This window comes from Castor canadensis, chromosome 12 (genome assembly GCF_047511655.1).
Source record: "Castor canadensis chromosome 12, mCasCan1.hap1v2, whole genome shotgun sequence".
NCBI classification, from domain to species: domain Eukaryota; kingdom Metazoa; phylum Chordata; class Mammalia; order Rodentia; family Castoridae; genus Castor; species Castor canadensis.
In genome coordinates, this window is record NC_133397.1 from 41,833,275 (window position 1) to 41,854,613 (window position 21,339).

Sequence of the window (21,339 nt, forward strand, 5' to 3'; positions counted from 1 at the left end):
CAAAAGTTTCAGAAATTCATGCTTTGCTGGTAGCAATGATAGCATTCTACATGATCTATTTGATTCTCTTTTGTTCCATTAACAAGACTGATCAACTTGACCCACTAAGTTGTTTTACTAATTAGTTAAAAAAGTTTTAGCATGCTGGCATTAATATCTTTATTATTTAATTTAATATATTTTAGAGGCTCTAATTCACATCAAGTTCAGTGTTTTTCTTTTTGATGAACATATATGAATTATAGACATCAATAGGGTTCAGTGGGATATTTTAATACATGCATACAGCATGCGTGGATCAAATCCAGCCTCTCTTTATCTGTCCTCCCCTACCACCCTTTCCAGCTTCAAGTAATCACTATTTTATATTCAGTTCAGACTTTTAAAACCTGAACATATGAGATATTTTTAATCTGTGTGATAAAGATTACACGAGACAAACCTTCATTTTAAGAGAGAAAATTATTCATTAAACTTTGTAAGTTGAAGGAGTTTCCCTGAGACATGGCTTTGCTATTATATTATTTTTACTTTTAGAAACCTCTTCATCATGTCCAAGGTAAACTATTCCTTGTGCATTTCATAACAAAAATGCCCTAATGCAAGTTTCTAAGTTTTTAGAAAGACAATATCTTGGTCAATGTCTTACTCCCTTTTATAGGTGGAGAAAGTATCTCTTACAGAGGTTACAGTTTTCTGTGTTAAAGGAAATTTGTGAAAGTATCACAAATCCTAATTCTATTCGAGTACACTTTGAGCATTTCTCAAACTTTTCTCATGCTGACATCCTATAGTGCTTTCTTAACATACTTTCAGTCTCCCTGCAGGCCAAGATCTTGTTGAGTTTGCACAGAATTAGTCTCTTAGGGACTGACTGACCTTGTTGGTCCTCTTCCTTCCCTGTTTTATTCAATGTGCAGAACACCTCCGTCAGTGCCACAGTATTGTGTAAATAATCATCTGTACAGCTCAGACTTCACAGTGCCTTGGGACTCGAATTCTAACTAATGTCTCAGTGTTTGTCACTTAAGTTGTATAGGAAATTTACTAACTTTAGAATTAATAGGAATAGTTAATTTGGGCAGTAAGGAAGGGTTTTAGTAGGGGTTTTATTTTAACTCATGCTCCAGTGGGTTAATACTATGCTGTTTTTATGTAAATATACTCTAGGTCACTTGGGAACTTTGTGATTTATAACTAGAAACCTAGGCAGCCTATGGCAACAAGAATTCTTAGGGAAAAAAGATATCAATTAAAAATAGAGCCCTTCCTTATCCACAGATCCTCATCATATGTTTGAAACCACAGAGTACCAAACCCTACATGTGCTGTACTTTTTCTGTATGCCTTTTAGTGTTGTCACATAGCGCCAGAGTTAATCTGTTCTTCAGTTCTTGTGTCCTGGTGCCTCCTTTTGCATTACTACTCTTGCGCTTTGGGACCACCATTAAGTAAAACAAAGGTTACCTGAGCATAGCCCTGTGATACTGTGACAGTCAAACTGATAACCAAGATGGCTACTAAGTGACTAACGGGCACGTAGCCTGTACAGTGTGGGTGTGCTGGACTCAAGTCCTGGTGGAGTTGAGTGTGGTGCAGGGAGATTTCAGCATACTACTTAGAAAAGCACTCAGCTAAAAATGTATGGATCATTTATTGGTGGAATTTTCCACTTAATATTTTCAGACTGGCTGATTGTGGAGAACAGAACCATGGAAAAGGGGGACTCTGTGATGTTACATATTTTGGAGGAAAGATTATTTCTGATGATAAGCACATTTATTGAAACTTTCTGAGAAAGATTGATAATTTATGTCAGGCCTTAATAATACAGTTTTGAAAAAATTAAAACCAGTACCTATACAATAAATACAATAAATGAATAACAGCATACCAATATCCTTTAAAGTTATTTTGTAAGTTTAGATGATATAATCCAGATTGAGTAACCCTTTTTTTGATATTTTTGCAATTTACCAGTAATATCAAACATGATACAAATACAGATAGAAATATAAATTCATTTGGCATCTGATTTTTTTATGATTTAGGTCTAGGGGATTATGCAGAATGTAGTTTTTCATACATGTGCTATGAGACCATCTTATATGGGAAATACTTCTTAACAAGGATGGTTTTATATTTCAGTTATAAAAATGAACCAACTTAAAATTGTCAATCTAGGCTGGGGGTGGAGCATTTATTCTGCATGCATGCGGCCCTGCATTCGATCTCCTGCAACACACCTGTGTGCACACACAATCAACTGGAACAATTTGTTTCATATAGAAAAAGTGCAGGAATAAAAATGAGCAGATCTGAGAATGGATTCTATAGCTCCCTGAATATAAGACTGGGAGCTGAAACTTAAATTTATAGGCACTGAAGAATTGCTCAGGAATTTTGTGTAGGCTTATAATAAAATGAAATAGGATTTTAGGAAGATTAATCAGTGGTGGTGCATATGAGACTGTGAACATGGGAAAGACTGGTTGTGAATAAGAATGAGAGATATGGTAGTAGTCCAGGAGTAGGGAGAAAATGTCTTGAGATGTGGATGTGGTAGTAGGAATACAAAATAAAGAATTGATTTGGAAGATGATTCAAACAGATCTTACTGACTGAAGGATATGGAGTGAGGATGAGGGAGACAGTAACCTGTGATTCCATATGTTAAAACTTATAATGTGCAAAATAAAGATCATTATTTGTGCAAAAAGTCATGAAATTTCAGAGTATGGTAAGTACTTTAAGTTCAAACTGTTTAAGAGTATATAAGTTAAATAAAGTTTCTTCACAAGAATAGATTTTATTTTTTCCCTTATTTTACTTTCTACCTTTTTTCTTATTTGTTTTGGTTCTGGGATTTATGTATGAATCAAAAAGTATGTTATATAGTTACATAGTAATGTGGAAAGTTAGTATTCCATCAAATTCCTGAGACAAATTCTAGAACACTACCTTATAAAAGAGGACTGCATCTGAACAAAGTAACTGACTTTGAGTAGAAAAGCTAGGAATGTGAAAAACGCATAACAGAAAAGAGAGATTTTGTAAAGTTTATAGTCTTTTTCTTGAATCACTTTACACAGTGGTATAAGGATTGAAAACAAATGAAATGTGTAGATTCAAGCTTTGCCAAGATATCAATCAATAGGATACTGGAAACTTTTATATTCTGTACTGGAATACTAGTCAGCAATGAAAAGGAATGAATAGCAAAAGCATTTTGTTGAGTCGAAGAAGTCCTACAGCCCACCATTTATATGAAGTCCTAGAACAGGCAAAACTACTCGATGGGGAAAAAATCAGAACCTTTGTTAACTCTGGAAGAGGGATGAGGAACTGACTAGGAAGGTGTAGGAGGGAACTTTCTGATGATGATAGTGTTCTGTCTTTATAGAGGTTTGGATCACATGGGTGCTTGCATTTCTCAAAACTCATTAAGTGGTACATTGAAGATTCACCCATTTCACCATGTGTAAATTTTATATAAAAATATAAATACTGAATCTTTGTGAATGAGTGGTGAAGTTTCAGAGTTGGCAAATACTGATATCTGCAAATTACTTTGAAATTTGTCAAAAAGTCAGATACATTGATGGATGATTATATAAATGTATAGGTAATTCTATAGAAATGTATTAAAGGCAAATATGATAAAATATTGCTTACTGTAAGTGATGGTATATGGGTGTTCACTACAAAATTCTTTCAACTTTTCTATACATTTGAAAATGTTCATAATAAAATCTTCGGGAAAATTTAAGGAACTCTGAATGCATATTACACCCTTGAATAACTATGACTTCCCAATATGGGAAGGAAACACAGTGAATAAGAGGCTGAGATCCTAAAGCAGAGCTTTGAATTTAATCCTATTAGTTGAATCTTTTATTAGTTTTGAGAACTTTGGCAAATTATAATACATTTTCATCTCATAAGATTAGTAATACCTATATTATAAAGTTTTATGAAAATTCAGTGGGTGAAATTATATAATATAGTTATCAAAAGTTTGTCATATAATGAGCTTTCAATAAAAATTACTTTAAAAAAGTCAAAGGAGCAAACAAAAGCACTGCAATTAGAACCATCATTGGGCAGGCCAGTGGCTCATGCTTGTAATCCTACCTACTCAAAAGGGCAGAGATCAGGAGGATCATGGTTCAAAGCTAGTCCAGGCAAATAGCTCATAAGACCCTATCTTGAAACTACACAGTACCAAAAAGGGCTGGCAGAATGACTCAAGTGGTATAGCACCTGCCTAGCAAGCATGAGGTCCGGAGTTCAAACCTCAGTACTGTCAAAAACAACAACAAAAGAAGGATTGTCTTGCAAGAGCCAATTCTAATGAGTAAAAATACTTTCTAGCAAATATTGGATTTATTTTTTAATAACCTGAAAAGGATAGAAATGATAAAATCTGATCATTTAAAAATATTTAAACATTTTCTTCCAATTGAAAATACAGCACCCTAGAAAAATTTTTTCTTATGGATTTCATAACTTCAAAGGAATTTGGCACATTTATTGTGTATCATTGCCAAGATCCAGGGTAGGAAAAGGGGAAACAAAATGGACAGAGACAATGTTCCTACCCCTGAGAAGTTTATAATGTACAATTTAATGTTTCATTGACTGAAATGTTCCTTTAGAATTTTACCTTGGATTAAACTTTAAGTAGAATGTAGGTCATGTGTGTACATGTAAATTACATGGGAGGTGGAAGTCTCTAGACCAGTGCTATCCAGTAGTGCTCTCTGCAGTGATAAGAATGTTTGTATCTGTGCTGTCCAATATGATAATTACTAATTAGATGTATAAAGCACCTGAAATGTGGCTAGTGCAACTAAGAAACTACAAGCTACATTTTTTTTCGTTTTATTTAGTTTGGCCATACATGACTAGTAGCTACCAGCTCTTGAGTGGATTTCTCATACCATCTGAGGAAAAAGACCACTTTAAATTTCCAAACTCATGAACTAATATTTTTGTAGAATCCAATAAAAATTATAAAAAAGAAATGAGAGAGTTCAAAGATATGAAAATACCACCTCAGTTTTTCTTAATATTAGATTCAACAAACAAAAATACTCTCAAAATGGTTACATAAAAATTTTTTTGGCATTACTGGGGCTTGAACTCAGGGTCTTGTGCTTGCTAGGCAGGTGCTCTACCACTTGAGTCACTCTCCCTGTCCCTCTTGTTTTAGTTTCTTCTTCATGTTTTTGCCTGGGGCTGACCTTGGACAACGATCCTCCTATAACTGCCTCCTACACAGCTGGGATTACCAGCATGCACCACCATGCCTGGCTCTTGTTCGAAAAATTTTTAAATGCTCTCTTACAAATTTTATGTCATCATGTACCAATGACAGACTAACAATGGTCATGGAACACACTTTGAGCTAGGTAAAAGTATCTTCCCCAGTGAGCCTAAAAATAATTTCATAAAACCAAGTCTTTAAAGTTACTGGTTCAGGTAATTTTTTTTTTTTTACAGATTTAAGTATAATTCAATAATACAGTTACTGATACAATAGCTAACATTCTTGGCAGCAAGCCTTGTCTAGGACAGCTGAATATTGACAATGCAATGTGGACAGTTTCAAGCTGGATGGAGAAGGCTTATTTGATCCTGTGAAGCCATTTTTGCAGTTGGAGGTATAAGCAGAAAATTCCCTTCTTTTATAAAGTTCAGCCCGATGTTTACAACAGCCAAATTTGCTCAGCAACAGGAAGAAATCTCTTTGGAATGCCTTTGTGAAAATTGCATACAGAAATGGATTGGCACAAGAGTTGACAGGATAAAAAAGAACCAGTAAAACTTTGGAGTTGGTTACTGTGATAAGGGGCACTTTGAAGGCAGCTGAGATAGCAAAAAAAGAGATTGGGGCCATGCAGGTAAAGTCAGTGAAGATGAGGATGGCCATTTTCTTAGCAATCTTTGTGTCTTTGTTGGTAGCCATCAGCTCTGGATTTTGAACTGCAAAATAAATTTTGCTGTAGCAAGCACAAATGATGATGAAGGCTACCACATTGAGTATCAGGATGGTTAATATGTAGACTTGTGAGAGAGTGGTTTCCACATCCATGGGGAGGCAAATGCTGACCTTCATGTAACTGCTGACACCCACAAGAGGCAACATAGCAATCAGAGTAGAAAAGAGCCATCCTCCCAGCATAATTGGAATGGCATGTCTCAGTCGAAGCTTTTGATCCAGCTGAATAGCATAGGTGATGGTGTGCCATCTTTCTAGAGTGATGACTGTAAGGGTGTAGACAGAAAGTTCACTTGCGAATACAGTGAAAAAGCCAGCAGCACTACAACCACTCCCTGTCTGCCAGTCTATGGCATGGTTGTAATATTGGCCTTTTGTTTGGGAATCAACTGAGGCAATGAGTAGCAGATAGAGCCCCATGCAGAAGTCTGCAAAGGAGAGATTGCACATAAGAAAACGGGGCACTGTCAGTTTATAACGACTTGTCAGGAGAACCAAGAGGACAGTCATGTTTCCCAAGATGGCTAGGATATTAATCAGCCAAATCAGAACCCTAAGGAAGTCATAGCCCATAATATCTTCACAGGGATTGAAAGCATCAGGTTCAGGAGCACATCGGAGTGTCTTGGGTGAGCAGAAACCGTAATCATAGTCCCAGCCACTTACTTCACTCTCAGCAAAGATGGCAGAATAACTGTAAGAAGAATATTGGCTTCATGTAAACTTAAGAGATTTTCTATGATTCTGAGTATTAAAAGACTGCAAGAATCATCCTTAGTGTGTTTTTAAAGCCTAAGAAAGAAAACAAAGCCATGACAACTTCAGTCTTATATTTATTTGTCAAATTGTCTGATTTGATGGAGTTCCTTAAGGGAATGAAAAGCTATTTAGACCATAAAATACATATCTATTTAACACATTGATGCAAAGACTTAATGAAACTGCTTACAGAGGATGATTTTCTTTGGAAAACAGATTTAGAGACATAATATATACTTGCTAAATCTAAAAGAATCCTTTCTTGGCATTTTCTTAGCTATTTATCTTATTTAGTTGCCAACCAAATTGCTACAAAGCTGTTCGTAGCAGCACATAAATGAGATTGGAAGGTTTGCAGAATTAAGAGTCATCAGCTTCTGGAGGACTTGTTTGCACTTAAGTCCTCGGCTAATGCAGTAGTTCAAATGGCAAATGGAAACCAAGGATAGATTACTAGAAACCTAGGAGAAGAGGATGAGTAGTCATGGTCAACAGGAAGAAGTAAAAACAACACTCCTTAGGGGTAAGCGTTAAGGATTATTCCTGGGGAAGGAACAGTGCTCCTTCTGTCACTCCTTTCTAATACCCTGCTATTGCCTGAGTTCACATTTGCACCCTGTCTTATGGGGGCAATTACCTTAGTTTTCCTCTTGACCTCCTTTCTCCAGTTACAGCCCTCTTCCCCAGTCTAGCCTTTATGTTCCTCCTGGAGTGTCCTTTCTAAACCCAGATCTATTAATTTTACTTATCCAACTTAAACCTTCCCCACTTCCTTGTTGACTATGGAATAAGATACATACTACTTTTGATGAACTCGGAAGCCCTCCTTGGTCTGGATTCTGTCTGCTTCTGGAATTTTCTTTCTCTCCTTATATCTTTGGTGATTTTTCCCTCATTCTGAAAGATGAAGCCTTTTTTGATTTTACTCCTCGGGGAATTTATTATCCTTTCTCCTAGAGATGCACTTAGTACTATTGTACTTACCAAAATGCATTACAATTAAGTGATAATGCATGTCTCTTTTGTTTAATAGTCTCTTAGATTCTTGAAGGCAAGGTACTAGGTCTTATTTATTTCTGAAATCACAGTGCCTAACACAGTTTTGGCTCAGAGTGTCCATTCGGTAAATATTTGTGGAGTAAATAGATCTAAACCAGAGCAGTCGTGGTCTAGAATGAATTGACAATGAAAATATATCACATGATGCATACAGGCTCAACACAGTTTTTCTTTTTCACACTCTGCTAATACAGTATTGGGAGCTGGAGAAATGGGCATAGTTTTCTGTTAAGGCCATTGCAAATATATATTTCACCTTAGGGCTTCTCACATTAAAATGATTTTCCCCTACTCTCAAAACTAAACTTCTCAGGACCTGCATTGGAAAGTGTGTACCTAAGTGGATGAAATGATATGTTTGAGGAATAGACTACTGAAAGGAAAACACAGATTTTTTAAAAAGCAACAGACCCACCCCTTCAAAAAGATGTTAAAATAGTGTAGAGACCAATTTGGATTTGGAGATGAGCTGCTGGTAACATACAGAGGGCTGCATAGGAGCCTCATCTTTTTCATTATTAAATATCTTTAGAAGCAGCACATCTGTTTGTCTTCATATCATGGACATCAATATAATTACATGTTTTTAGTTTTTAAAGAGAGAAGATGGTTATAAAGAACTATTAAAGAAAATAGATCATTCTTAGCGTTAAGTGCTTACAGGACATCTAATTGAACCCCTCATTTCATTAGTATGGAAACCAAGATGAGAGAGAGCAAGTGATTTGCCCAAGGTTAAGGGTGAACTACGGCAGCACGAGGTCTCTGCATCCACAGTCCAGAGACTTTTCCTCCTCTTTATTTTCTTTCAGTCAGTGTTTTTCACAGTGTGGTCCTTGGATTATCTCTATCAGAACAATCAGGATGCTTGTTAAAATGCTTCACCTCTAGTCCTGAATCAAAATCTCTAGGGACAGATTTCAAGAACCTGCATTTTAAACAGTTTTCTGGATGATTCATTCAAAATTATAACCAAAAATCAGGTTAAAGTGTTCCAACTATTGCTGCCTTGATTTATTTTACTCTTTTCTCCTCATCAACATGACTTCATCTACTTGAAGCACTAACTTAAAACTTCTAAAATGTCTGCCTTGATTCCCAAATAAATTTAAATACGAGGCCAAATGTTTTCCCTCCCTCCTTCTTCCTTGGCTCTTTGGCCCTTTCTTCTTTTGCCCTACTGGGCATGTGAGTGTAAATTTTTCTCCTTGGTGATTTGTCTTCAGACCAAATACCCACCTGCTGCTGCTTACATTTGTGTCCTGGGATGGCTCCTGAGGGCAGCATCAAGCCTAATGACACAGCCCAGCATGGTGCTGTCCTTAGTACAAGGCTATGGCAGTGTGGATGGACTCACAGGAGCTCAGGAATGGTGAGAGGAAGTAGGAGCACTAGCAAGAATGCTCCAGTGACAATTAAGAAAGAAAGAGAAACTACAGGAATTTTAGGAGGACAATGGGGACAACCACAGCAGTGAGAACACCACATTATCTTGGGGAAAACAGGTAAGGCTTAGTGGCTGGCTTTAGAATTTCTAAACTCCAGGAACTCAGATTGGCTATCTGGTGGGAAATGGGAGGTGGTGGATTCAACTTAAAAATGTTTTCACAGGGAGCATATAACTTAGATTATTTGTTAATTTTAGGTAGTTTGGGTGATGCTAGACATTAGGGGACTCAAAGTTGTATGCTCACTTGAGAAGGATTGGGGTGGGGCTGATGAAGACTATTGAGGGTGGGTTAAACTTTTCTCTTTCCCCTCAAAACACTCCTTCATGCCACCATTGACTGTACCCAGAAGTGGCTTTCTTTTGATAAGTATAAAACCATATGGTTGCAAGAGCTATGTGGAAGGTGACTGATAGAAAGAAGGAAGAGTAAGGAGGGTGAGGAAAAGGAACACTGGAGGGTAGACAGTGGCAGACCCAAAGGAAAGAAATGGAAAGGAAGGAGGCAGAATAATAACTACTATCATAGGTGACATCACACACTAATAACTCCCTCACTATCATGGTTCTGAAAGCCAAATGAGACATCTGCTATTCCTTGTAGATGAGGAAAGAAGCCTCAAAGAGAATAAATATTGCCTGGAATTATTATCCCAACCAGGGGTAGGTAGTAAACCCTCTTTTGCATGAACATTACTGCCAAGGATTCATATCCAACTCTGAGGAACCCAGAGTCCATGGTTCTTCCTCCATACCTTCCTGCTACTTTTGTATAACTTGGAGATTAATGAGGGGTGTGGTTAAGAGAAAAATAAAAGAGATTGGCAAGGTATCTGAGAGGGGCAATCTGGTTTTATAGTCTTAAGGACACCTGGGAGGAATAATAAAATTTCTAAATCTCAGTAAATTTGCTTAGGGACACTGGGATTATCTTTTGAGGCATGCTCTTTTACAATTGCAGGTAAGTAAGATGCCAAGGCAACCAGCATTAAAAGCAGGAAAAATGTTAAGAGTTAGTCAAATGGAAATGTAGGTCCTACCATACAGTGTGTGGTCGTGATGGCATTAAGGTTAATTTTAACTCCAGGAGCACAGAGGTCAAAATCTCTTTGAAGGGAAGTGGCTACTTCTGGAAGCTATGTCCGCCATCAGTGAATCTTTGTGAAATGCTGACCACGTGACTAGTAATAGTTCCTACAAATGGCAACAATTCCTACAAATTCCTATCCATGGCATCCAAATGCCTGCAAATAAAACTAATTTTTTTAAACTTAATGTAATTATAGAGTGAATATTTAGGTATTTTAAGACATTTTTGCTTTGTTTGTTTTTTAACAGTTGAGATAGCTGTATAACCAGCTGCCACTTGCAAAGAAAGAAATTCCCATTTTAGCCCATCAAAAATACCTTGCAAGCATTCCTCTAACCAAGACTTTGATCAAAAGAAAATCGTTGGCACTGATAATAATAAGGTATACACAGAACAAGATAGAACTTCCTGAGTTTCATTGCATGCAAATACTTACAGTGTTTCATTATTTGGTTTTCTTACTGTGCTTTCACATTGTTTGGAAAAGTATTCAAAAATGGAAAATGAAAAATTCTGTCTGAAAGAGAAAATGTAAAAAAAAAAAGCAGTTGAGCTTTTGGTCTTTAAACCTGATCATGTCTATTTATGCTTTGTTCATCCAAATTCTTTACCTATTACACCAGCGGTGTGTTCTGCACCATTGTCCTAACTGAAATGCTTCCTGAGGAGAGAGTAAAGCCTTCAGAATTGTCATTAGAGTGCCTCCAGCTTAGATAAAATGCTTCTGAACACTAAATGTTTTGTGTGGGCTTTGAAGAGGAAAAAATGTAAATCTGTCCTATTGAATCATGGAATTTTCAGTGCTTATTAAAAGTCACCTTTATAGTATATTCAAGTTTGCTCCTTACCAACTCTCCTCTCCTTATTGGCCTTCATTAAAATCCATTTGGTGTTCATGGCTTTGAATTGTATAACTGGGTATTTTTTGTGAGTTTCCTACTCCTCCATGTTTTCCTCCAAGAAGTTTGGCTTATGGAAAGGGGAAAAATGTAAAAAATGAAAGAAGAGCAAAACTTAACTATGGGAATATTTATATATGGATGAAACCTAAGGTAGGTACAAAAATACATAAGAAATTAGGGGAAAGGAGAGCTGTGATGAGAGCTCAGTCTCCTCTGAGGAGGAGAGGTGAGGCAGTTCAAACTGGAAATTTCTCTGTCTGTGCTTCTCCAATATCAATGAGACACTTTGTTATAGGAATTAATTTGTACAAAAGCAGGAAGGTAGGGAGTATGTCAAAATGATTTGACTTACCAGGCTTTCAAAAACTGATCAGTTTGTTACTTTGTTAGAAGTGTAAATCCTCAAACTTGGGTCAAATTGTGCGTGAGTGAGGGATCTGGCTCTGTATCTTACAGAGATATTGTGTGTAGACAACTGCACAGTAAACAGAAAATATTGGCATTCTTGGCCTTCATATGATAATTCCAGGTGACATCTACTCTGTCTTTTTTGAAACTTGAAACATGGATACCAAGGAAGTCTTTGGGGTCATCTGCCCAGGTGGCTGTGTGTACTACCAGGCAGAAGGCAGCTCAGAGTTTGTACAAGCATCCTACAGGCCCACTTTCAAGCTCCCCATCCTTACTGGCCTCCAAGACTTTGGGCTTAGGGTCCCAGAAGGACCAGGGAGTCAGCAAAAGCTTTAATTCCAATTAAGACAACCTCCACATACCAGCATTCCCATCTTTCTTCACGTACTGGCTTATAATTGCAGAATCCCCCCACCCCTTTTTGTTTGTACCCAGGGGTCATCTCTTTCCTCTATTGGAATAAAAAAGTCTTGAAGTAAAGGTTTACATGCCAGGAATTTCAGAAACAATAAGCCCTTTGCCACAGAAATGCAGATGTTCAGAACCAGACTCTATATGGTTCTTCTCATTGGTCTCTCAGCAGCTCTGCTCACCTACAGCCCACCTTGATCCTATTGCCTTAGTGAGATTTCATAAAATCAAATTTGAGTAATCTTGCTTTAAATCCTCCATTGCTCCCCATCCTCTAAACAACCTGGACTGGCACTCAGAGCCCTTCTGCCCCACCTCTCCCTGGTTCCTCTCCTGATTCACTTCCCTCCATGTTCCCATGAGTCTTCTTGCTCTAGTTTTTTTTGAATGACATTTATCACATGACTCTTGCCTCTGGGCCATTCTGTCTTCTTGGCCTGCTTTTCCCCAGACCTGCTCTCCAAGGCAGCCTTCCATAAGCCCCGCTGCCAATTAGACACTCATCTATGACTCCTGAGCACTCTGCTCTGCTATAGCCTCTGCTGATATAGGTATTGGCTCTCATGTGCCCTGTACCCACAATCTGTGAGGGTTGGGATGAGTTCTTATTCATCTTTTCATTTTCAGACCTGGCACCATGTTTCGAACATAGCTAGTGCTTAATTAATGGCCTTTGAAGCTCAGTTAATGGTGCATGACTTTACACACAGCAATGTTATGTCTTTTCAGCTGCCCTGTTATTAAAAGTAGGTAGAACCAAGTCTACCTACAGAAGGCATAAATAATACAGGTTGGTTGATTAGTTATAAATAGGTCGATTCCAGACAAAGACAGCAGTAGCTTACTGTCACTCTCTCAGCACCTCTTCTAATTAATTGAGTGAGAGTATCTCTGCAGGCTGCAGTAATAACTCTTCAGGTTTTTCCTGTTGTAGGTTGTGACCAATTGTCGGGTTACCAAAACAACAGAGTGCATCAAGACCAGCAGTGAAAACAAACAAACATGATGCAGAATAGGGTAAAACAAAGTATCAGAATATATCACACAGTTTAAAAATTAACTTATTGCTTTGTTTTCTCTCAGTTATGTTTTGTGAATACTGGAGTGCAATGCAAGAAAAAATATTTCTTACTATGCATTTCAGTCAAAAAAGTCTGGAAAACAATACTGTAGGTAAGGACTGAAATCCTGCCATCCTGCCACCCATTCTGGAGTGTAGAAACAAAGTAGCCAGGAGCTCCTGCCCTTTCTGTTTACACCTTAAACAAATCCTTAGGGAGCTAGGATTCTGTTTTCAAATGGCAGATGGTTTTCTTTCTCTTTTTTGGTGAGACTGAGGTTTGAACTTAGGGCTTCATACTTGTAAAGCAGGTGCTCTACTGCTTGAGCCACACCTCCAGTCCATTTTACTCTGGTTATTTTGGAGATGGGGTCTCTTGAACTATTTGCCCGGGTTGGCCTCAAACCAGGATCCTCCTGATCTCAGCCTCCCAAGTAGCTGATTAACAGGCATGAGCCACCAGTGCCTGACTGGCAGATGTTTTTCTATTGGGAGAGAAATAACTTAGGAAAAAAACCCCTTCTATAGTGTTTTGTGTTTATTTTTAATTAAAAATTCAGACATTAGGTAAAAATTACCCTCCTCAACCTACTTCCCCCACTCCTTTAAAAATACTGCTCTCTGCTAAGGATCCACCTTTGAGATGACAGATTTCTATCCATTTTGCAATTGCCAAAATAGGCTATAACTCAATTAGTCCAGAATCGCCTACCTAGGTCTTCTAGCTTCAGGGCAAATCCACAAATTGGCAGCAGTTTTCAGAGGAAATGGGTCAGTTCATTTTCTTCTTGTCTGTCTGAAAGCGACCCCAATGGCTATGGAGTTGGCCAGGAAGCAGAGAATAAACAGGCAGGGAGCTGTGGACCAGGTGACTATTTTCAGAGCAGAGTTTTTGCCACAGCTAAGTTGGGTTTACCTTTTGGTTTTTACTTACTCTTTCTTTGGCACATTCCTAAAAGCACAGCAGTGGCTAGGGTAAGTCAATGTGGCATCCAGGAGATTGGTAAATTTTTCTCTTGATGGCAATTTTTTTAGTGAATAGGATGACGTAGCAATTAGTGTCTGAATGGACTCCAGCCCATAGCTCGGCAGTGCCTGCAATTTGGTGGAAGAAATATCCCTGAACCGTAAAGGGGAGAAAGGCTTTTTATTTATTTATTTTACACAGTTGTTTTTCAGAGAATATAACCTCCCGTCAATAGTCCTATCATTCTAGGTTCTGAGATATCTTTTTCTCCATTTTGCTTTTTCTCCAATTCTCCATTTCAGCTACTCTCATTAAGATTTGAATTCAAAAGAGCTGTTCTGTGGGGCTTTTTTCCTCATTTGCACCCCATTATTCTTTTCAAGGTTGTTCCTGCCACACATTCATTAGCAATTCTCTCTCCCCTCTTCTGACTAGACTCCTTTCTTGCACCTTCTTTCTCCATCTCTCTCTTTCCACTTAACAGAGTCGAAATAACTACTTGCTGTAGGAGACAGTGGCACACGCCGTGACATCAGCTTTTGTGCTTCTACCCCAGGGGAAATAGTCAGGGCTTCAGATACGTGGTCTTTGATTGATCAAACCCCGCAGGGAAGGTTTTCATGAAGTGCAGGCTGGTTACCGTATTAAGAACCACAGTGTGGCATTGCCCATAATCTACCTGGGAAGCAAAGTGCACGTTCTCTAATGGCAAGTCAGACCCATCTGCCCAAAGTAAGCAAGCACTCCACCAAGCCAGCACAGCCGTACAGAAGGCTCAGGACTTACAAACAAGGTCCTCAATGTCTGGGTCTTATTAGACTTGAGGCAAAGTCTAAGAAAACTCCAAACGCGTAAAATGTCAGGAGGAAGAGTCAGTGTGAGTTTTAAAATTCTCCTTATCTTCTAGTTGGTTGTTGCAGCTCCCCTTCCAGAATGTGCCCCAAAACACAGCTACCCTTGGTCTTCCCGCTCCGTGCCCCCTAATCTGAACTCAGTGCACAGCATGTGGGAGGGGATCAGTGGATCAGTGGGTGATTGGATGGATGGAAAATGAACTTGACCTCTTGGGGTCTTGGAGGAACAATTGAGGCAGGGGAATTTGCCCGAGAGGCTTCAGACATCCCCACCATTCATGTCCTTGATTTAGATGACCAGCTTACTCATTCTGCTTTGAAGAGCTACTGTCTCTGATTTGCTAGGGATTGAGTACAGGAGTCTTTGAAGATGTGGTGGGCTTTTCTTTTTCTTTCTTTTTTTTTTTTTTTTTGATTGAGTACATTTAAAATTAGAATCTTAGAAGTGGCAAGTCCTTGTTACAAAGGAATGCCTTTCTGAGAGTGGATTTTCAGTCTCATTGACATACCAGGGAAAGAAATATTTTGGGGGTAGGAAGGATGCTTCTAGACACCATTCCAATTCTGGAGGTAGAACAAGAGTACCTGCTTGGGAAGGATGAGGCCTAGGTCTGGTTCCACTGTTCTAGAAATGACAGCCAGGCACCCACAGTCATTTCTAAGCAGTTGAGCCAGCAGCTCTTCAAGACTGTCATACCCAGGGCTCTTGTGACCATGCTGACTGAGTCATGTTCTGGCTTAGCCAGAGGCAGCTCTCCAGCCAGTGACCAGTAAGGAGGGCCAGGCTGAAGAACATTCCCCCAACCTGTAAGGTTCTCTCTGTCCGTTGGGCAGAGAATATGCGACATCTAGAAAAGGACCTCTAGGGTGGGGTGGCCAGAAGCTGGGAGACAGCAGCAAAGCAGTGGACAGGAGGCACGCGCTAGTTGAAACCATAAGGAATCCAAAGTCATGAGGTCGAGTGGAAAGAAGAGTTAGGATTGAGGGTAGCAGAAGTTAGGAAGCAGAAAGGATCAGAGATTTTAGTGGGGGGTGTTAGGAAGTAGGTGGAGTCAGAGGTTGATGGTGGCTGGAATGAAGAAGTAGACAGAATGAATGTGTCTGGAGCTGGGGACACATGGAATCAGGAGTGGATAGTAGCAGGAGGCAGGATCTAGACACAGTCAGGGCTGGACAACAGCTGAGAGATGGGCAGGGGGTAGAAACTTGGGAGTTGATCATTGCAGGAACTACAAGAATTTGGGTATACAATGGGTAGAGATAGAAAGCAGAAAGAGTGAGGAGTTGATACTGGCAAGATCCAGAATATAAAGAATAACTGGGACAGTTTATGTCCACCCCTTGCTCAAAACCCTAAAGCTTCACCATTTCGCTCAGAGAAAATGGCCAAAGGCTCTCATGCTGCTGACTGCCACCTCTGTCCTTATGTTCTCCTCTGTGCCCACTCTGCCATGCTGGCCTCCTTGCTGTTCTTCAGGCACACAGGGTCCTGCTTCAGGGCCTATCCTCTTGCTTTCCTCCTGGAATGTCTTCCCTGAAGATCTCAACCTGGCTTGATTCTCACCTCTTTCAAATGACAAGTTTTTGAGTAGTCTCCCCTGGCTGTCCTTTGTAAAATGGTGACTTCCTTTCTCCAGAACGCCTTCCCCCTCAACCTATTGGATATTTCTCCCCCTCAGTCAGCACCATTTGACCTGCTACACATTTTATTTACTTATGTGACCCTTGTCTCTGTGCCCTGAATCCATGATAGCAGAGATATTAATCTTATTCTCTGCTGTGTCCCTGATGCCTAATCCAGCGCCTGGCACATGGTAAGGGCTCATAAAGGAATTATTGAACAGATGAGTGCATACATAGACAAAGAAACCAAGTTACACCCTGGTTTCTAGTACTTTTTGCATGAAAACAGCATGCCTGTTTAATGCTTTGCCCCTTTATTGTTGTCTCACCTATGTGACTGTAATCTTTAAGGGCAGGGCTGTTTTGCTCACCATGGTCTCTTGGTACCTGGTAAGCAGGACATGTTTGGTTAATGTTTGCTGAATGAATAACAGGATGCTAGAGCAGGAAGTAGTGAACTGCAGTCTCTGTGGAAGGAGTCATAGGGTCTCCCTGTGTTAGAGTTATAGAGTATCTACAACCCTGTCACAGTTTTTCCCTAGAGCCTGACTGCAGCTGTGGTTCCTCTTTGGAGGATGTCTCAGATTTCTCAAAGCTTCATCAGGAGACTGCTGTTCAATTTCCTGTTCCTCCTAATTTTCCCACATATTCTTATCCTAAACCCCCATTAATGGAGGTTACCTGGCTCACACCTTGCATCAATGTCAGAGAGTCTGACATACGGCAGTTTAGTTGTGTCCAGTTGAGTTCCAGTGACAAGTCAGATCTCTGGTTTTGGATCCAATGAATGGATTCTAGGTGGGCAGCCACCCCCCACCTAGAATCTCCACATTTGTTGTGGGTTGAATTAGGGCACTTTCAAGTTTGTACGTTGAAATCTTAACCTCCTGGTACCTCAGAATAGGATCTAATTTGGAGACAGGCTTTTGATAGAAGTAATCAAGTGAAAATGGGGACATTAGGATAAGCCCTAATCCAATATGCCTGTGTCCTTATAAAAAGGGGAATTCAGACACACACACACACACAGTGCCATGTGAAGACTGGAGTTACACTGCCACAACCAGATAGAACCACTGGAGGCAAAGAGCAAAGGGAAAAAGGCCTGAGACATCTTCCCTCATAGCCCTCAGATGGCACCAAACCTGCGCAAACCTGGACTTTGAACTTCCAGGCCCTAGACCTGTGAGACAAGAGATGTGGTGCTTTACCAAGGCAGCTGTAATACGATTGCTCTTCCAGCTGCAGAGACTGATGCTCCACAAATCATTCTGCATCTAAACAGACCTGTTGGGGTACACTGGATGGAGAGGGGAGGCGGCACCATGGTACTCACAAGACGCTGGGCCCTGTGGCCCCTTGGAAGGCACCATTGTGCATCTTCTGCAGGCGAACGTTTTCTTTGAGCTCCCTGTGGGGAAGGACAGCTTTAGTGGAATTTGCATCTTATGTGTTGACTTTCACAGCTGTGTACACACGTTTGGACTCTGCTGTGTGCGTGGTGTGCAGGAGGAGAATGGGAAAGGCGGGGTTGTACAGAAAATGGAAAAAAACATGCTAGTCCTTGATGCAATTGTGAAATTGCTTGTGGGTAAGTTCGATCCCACCTTTTCCCTGCACTTTCCCCTTACTTTGCTTTGCAACTTAAAGAGCTCACCCTCCCCCTTGGAGGTATGAGAGTTGCTAGCAGGCAGCTGGGTGAGGAGAAAAATGCTGCTCCACAAGGAGCCAAGGCTGAAGGGTTCAAGAGCAGCTGCTCTGTATCAGATTCTCAGCTGCAGGGACCGCGGAGGTCTCAGAATTGGTCATCTGCAACATACTGAAGTTTGCAAATGCTTAGGGTGGGGCCCTTTGGAAGTCTTCCCTTTCATAATGTAATCGGTGCTCTAATTCTTTCTGATGTACCTTCTCAGGGGGTGAGCATGGGGGTGGGGGTATCCCAGCCTGGGCAGGAAATTGCCCCACATCCTGGGGTGTCCACAGCCTGTGCAGGATAGATACTCACTGTCAGGGGTGTATATGCGTGTTACAGAAACAGAAGTGCTGAAGACCACTGTGCTTAAGGCTCTGGACTAACCCAAAGCAGCACGGCAGTAGCTCGTGGGGGCTCTGTGGCCTTGAGCTCAAAGCAGTTCAGAATCTAGCACTCAGGAACAACTCAGTTGAGTCCTGCAGAGCTGCCTCCTGCTGGAGCTCTGGCATAGGTGTTTCCAAGCACAGGTCTCAACGGACCCAGAAGGGGAGTCCCTGGGCTCAGACCTGCCAGCCTTCTTTGGTGTACTTTTTTCCTATATGAGAAGGGTGGTGACTCAAAGAGCCTTCTGGAAAACCCTGGACAATGGGCACAGTGTTTATGCAGCCACTGTTTGAGTGATGATTTGTTATCAGGAGAACATGAATCTTCTACACCATCATTAAGGTGTTTAATGGTAAAACAAACACCAGCACTCAGTGTCTCCCCTGCAGGACAGCTGGGCAACTTCCTGTGCTCATCACCATCATCTTTCTGCCTGTCTCACACCTCGCCTGCCATTTAAAAGTCCCTGCATCTCTGGGTGAGATGCTTCTACTCAGCCTTTTCCTTGGAAACCCTCAACATTTCATCACATGTACCTGTCATCTCCCAGCCTCCATCTCCTGAGTGTGTTTCCCCTTTCAAAGAGATGAGGTTATCAGAGTCAACTGCTGTTTAAAATCTAAATCAAAAGAAATCTTCCTTCCTAAACCACCATTGCTTTTCTTCCTAATTCCCTTTGTCTTAATTCTGTTCTGTTATAGTTATAAGCTGTTGAAATTGGGCTTTGTGAACAAATAGTCTCCAGTCAGCCAGGTCAAATTAACTGTTCAAATTTCACGACAGAGTATCCGACATGATTTTCTACAATTACGATCCTTCTGTATACCGGTAACTCTGCATTATGTTAACTTTGTCGAAAATGAATCATTTACATTCAACCCATTTTCCTGGGGGTCACTTTTGAAAATTCTCTCAAGTGATGGGACCGTTCCAGGTGTGAGAAGCAGTGGGCAGAATGACACTTTGAGGCAGAGTGGGAGGAACTCGCAAATGTCACCAAAGCTTCCTAAACCTGGGTGCTCTGAGGACAGAAGGGACTGACTCCTGCCCTGCCCCCCCCACACGCCGCAGCTGTCCGAGGCAGCCTTCTGGGAGTAGCTCCTCTCTCTGCAGTTAGGGGTTTGAGGCGTTTCCCTGTCATTACTCTGAACAACTTGGGATGAGCTTACATATATGAAGAAGGTGTGAGGGACTGGGCTGAGTGGATAGTGCGGAAATTTTGCTCAATGGTTTAGAAAACTACTCCCTCCTCCTAGTTTAAACCCTTCAGTGGGTGTCTTTGCCCTTAGAGGATTTAGACTTCTTCCCCTCAGTCCTTCAGGACTTGCTTCATACTACATCTCTGGCTTGATCTGATGCCAGTCTGCCCCTTGCCAAAGACCTTCTAGCCCCGGGCTTCCTCTCAATTTCAGGGACTTACCAACTTCTTCCCCCTCCCCACTCAGGACCTTCGCATATGCTGTTCCCACTTCTGGTAATGTGCTTCCCCTCACTATTGCCATAGTGGACTGCTTGTCATCCTTTAGGCTCAGCTTAAATATCACATTCTCAATGAAGCATTCCTAAGCACCTCACCTAAGCTGGTCATCCTCCGCCCCATACTCTCAGATCTTAGTAATGGATATGTCCTTCACAGTATGTCTTAGTACTTTTATTAATTTTATTTGTCTGTTGACTTGCCTTTGTGTCCGTCTCTTCTGTCAGAGAAGAGACTTCATGAGAGCAAGGACTGTGTCCACTCTATAATTGCAGGCCCAGCGTCTAACACACTGCCTAATACATTGGTGTTGCTTAATAAATGTTGAATCAATGCATGGATGAAACTGACTTGTGTTCTTGGCAAAAAATGTGAGTTCTTGGTTTCCTCTTTCTTGCTGCAGTGAGGTTTGGGGAGATACAGAATTTCGACTACTTGGATTTTAGCTCCTCTGTATCAGTCAAGATCCCACTGACCACTAGGTCATCCCTCCTGTTCTGCTTTCCCTGACCTCCCAGGGATGTGCTCTGCTGCTTTTCCTCTCACCTGTTTGGTTTTGCTGGCTTCTCTACCTCCTTTCTTGTTTTCCCCCAATTTTATTTTTAGTCCTCTTGTTCTCCCTCTGGCCCCCTGTATCCAGGTGACCTCAGTCACAAAGAACTTCAGCTACCCTTTCTGTTTAGAAGACTTAAGCGTTTGGGTCTCTAGTCCTGTTCTGCCCCTCCCAGCTTTCTGTCCTTCGGGCTAATAGAGGAACTTTGTTTAACCATCTATCTCACTCTTCCCAACCCAGGACTTTCAACGGCTTCTCATTTCCTACAGAAGAGAGTCCAAATTCTTTCTCTGGCATCTAAGGCCCTTCCTGCTTTGACTCTAACTCACATCCAGAACTTTCTGACAAGCACTATTTGCTGGTCTATGGACACATCCCATGCTTCCTTCTCTGGGTCATTCTTGCTGTCTTCTGCCTAGAATGCATTTTCCCCCTGCTTTTGCCTGTCCAAATTAGTCCCAGCTCAAAAGCCACCTTTGTCATCAGGCTTTGTGTAGCTTCCTTCCTCCAGCCTTGGAAATCTCAGAGGACTTTACCTTTCAGGGCAGGTTTGCCTTCTGATTTAGTTACTACTTAGTGTACTACTTAGGTACCATTTGGAGATGCCTTTTCCTAGGCAGCAAATTCCTGTGGAGCAAACCCCAG

The 21,339-nt window shown here is 40.7% G+C and overlaps 1 protein-coding gene across 7 annotated transcripts in view; it reads right to left on the minus strand.

The window, feature by feature from the left end:
- Positions 1 to 1,635: 1,635 nt before the first annotated feature.
- Positions 1,636 to 21,339, minus strand: part of Lhcgr (luteinizing hormone/choriogonadotropin receptor) — a 70,252-nt gene continuing 50,548 nt past the window's right edge. For 4 of the 7 annotated variants that reach the window (XM_074049651.1, XM_074049650.1, XM_074049653.1 and 1 more), the window contains 4 exons: positions 17,924 to 17,998; positions 14,078 to 14,263; positions 10,796 to 10,876; positions 1,636 to 6,698 (listed from right to left, as the gene is read on the minus strand). In XM_074049651.1, the coding sequence (XP_073905752.1) occupies positions 5,546 to 6,698; positions 10,796 to 10,876; positions 14,078 to 14,263; positions 17,924 to 17,998 (1,495 nt within the window). In that variant the 3' untranslated portion in view covers positions 1,636 to 5,545. The remainder of the gene's footprint in view (positions 6,699 to 10,795; positions 10,877 to 14,077; positions 14,264 to 17,923; positions 17,999 to 21,339) is intronic. The other 3 variants (XM_074049656.1, XM_074049654.1, XM_074049655.1) reach the window with 3 other exon arrangements.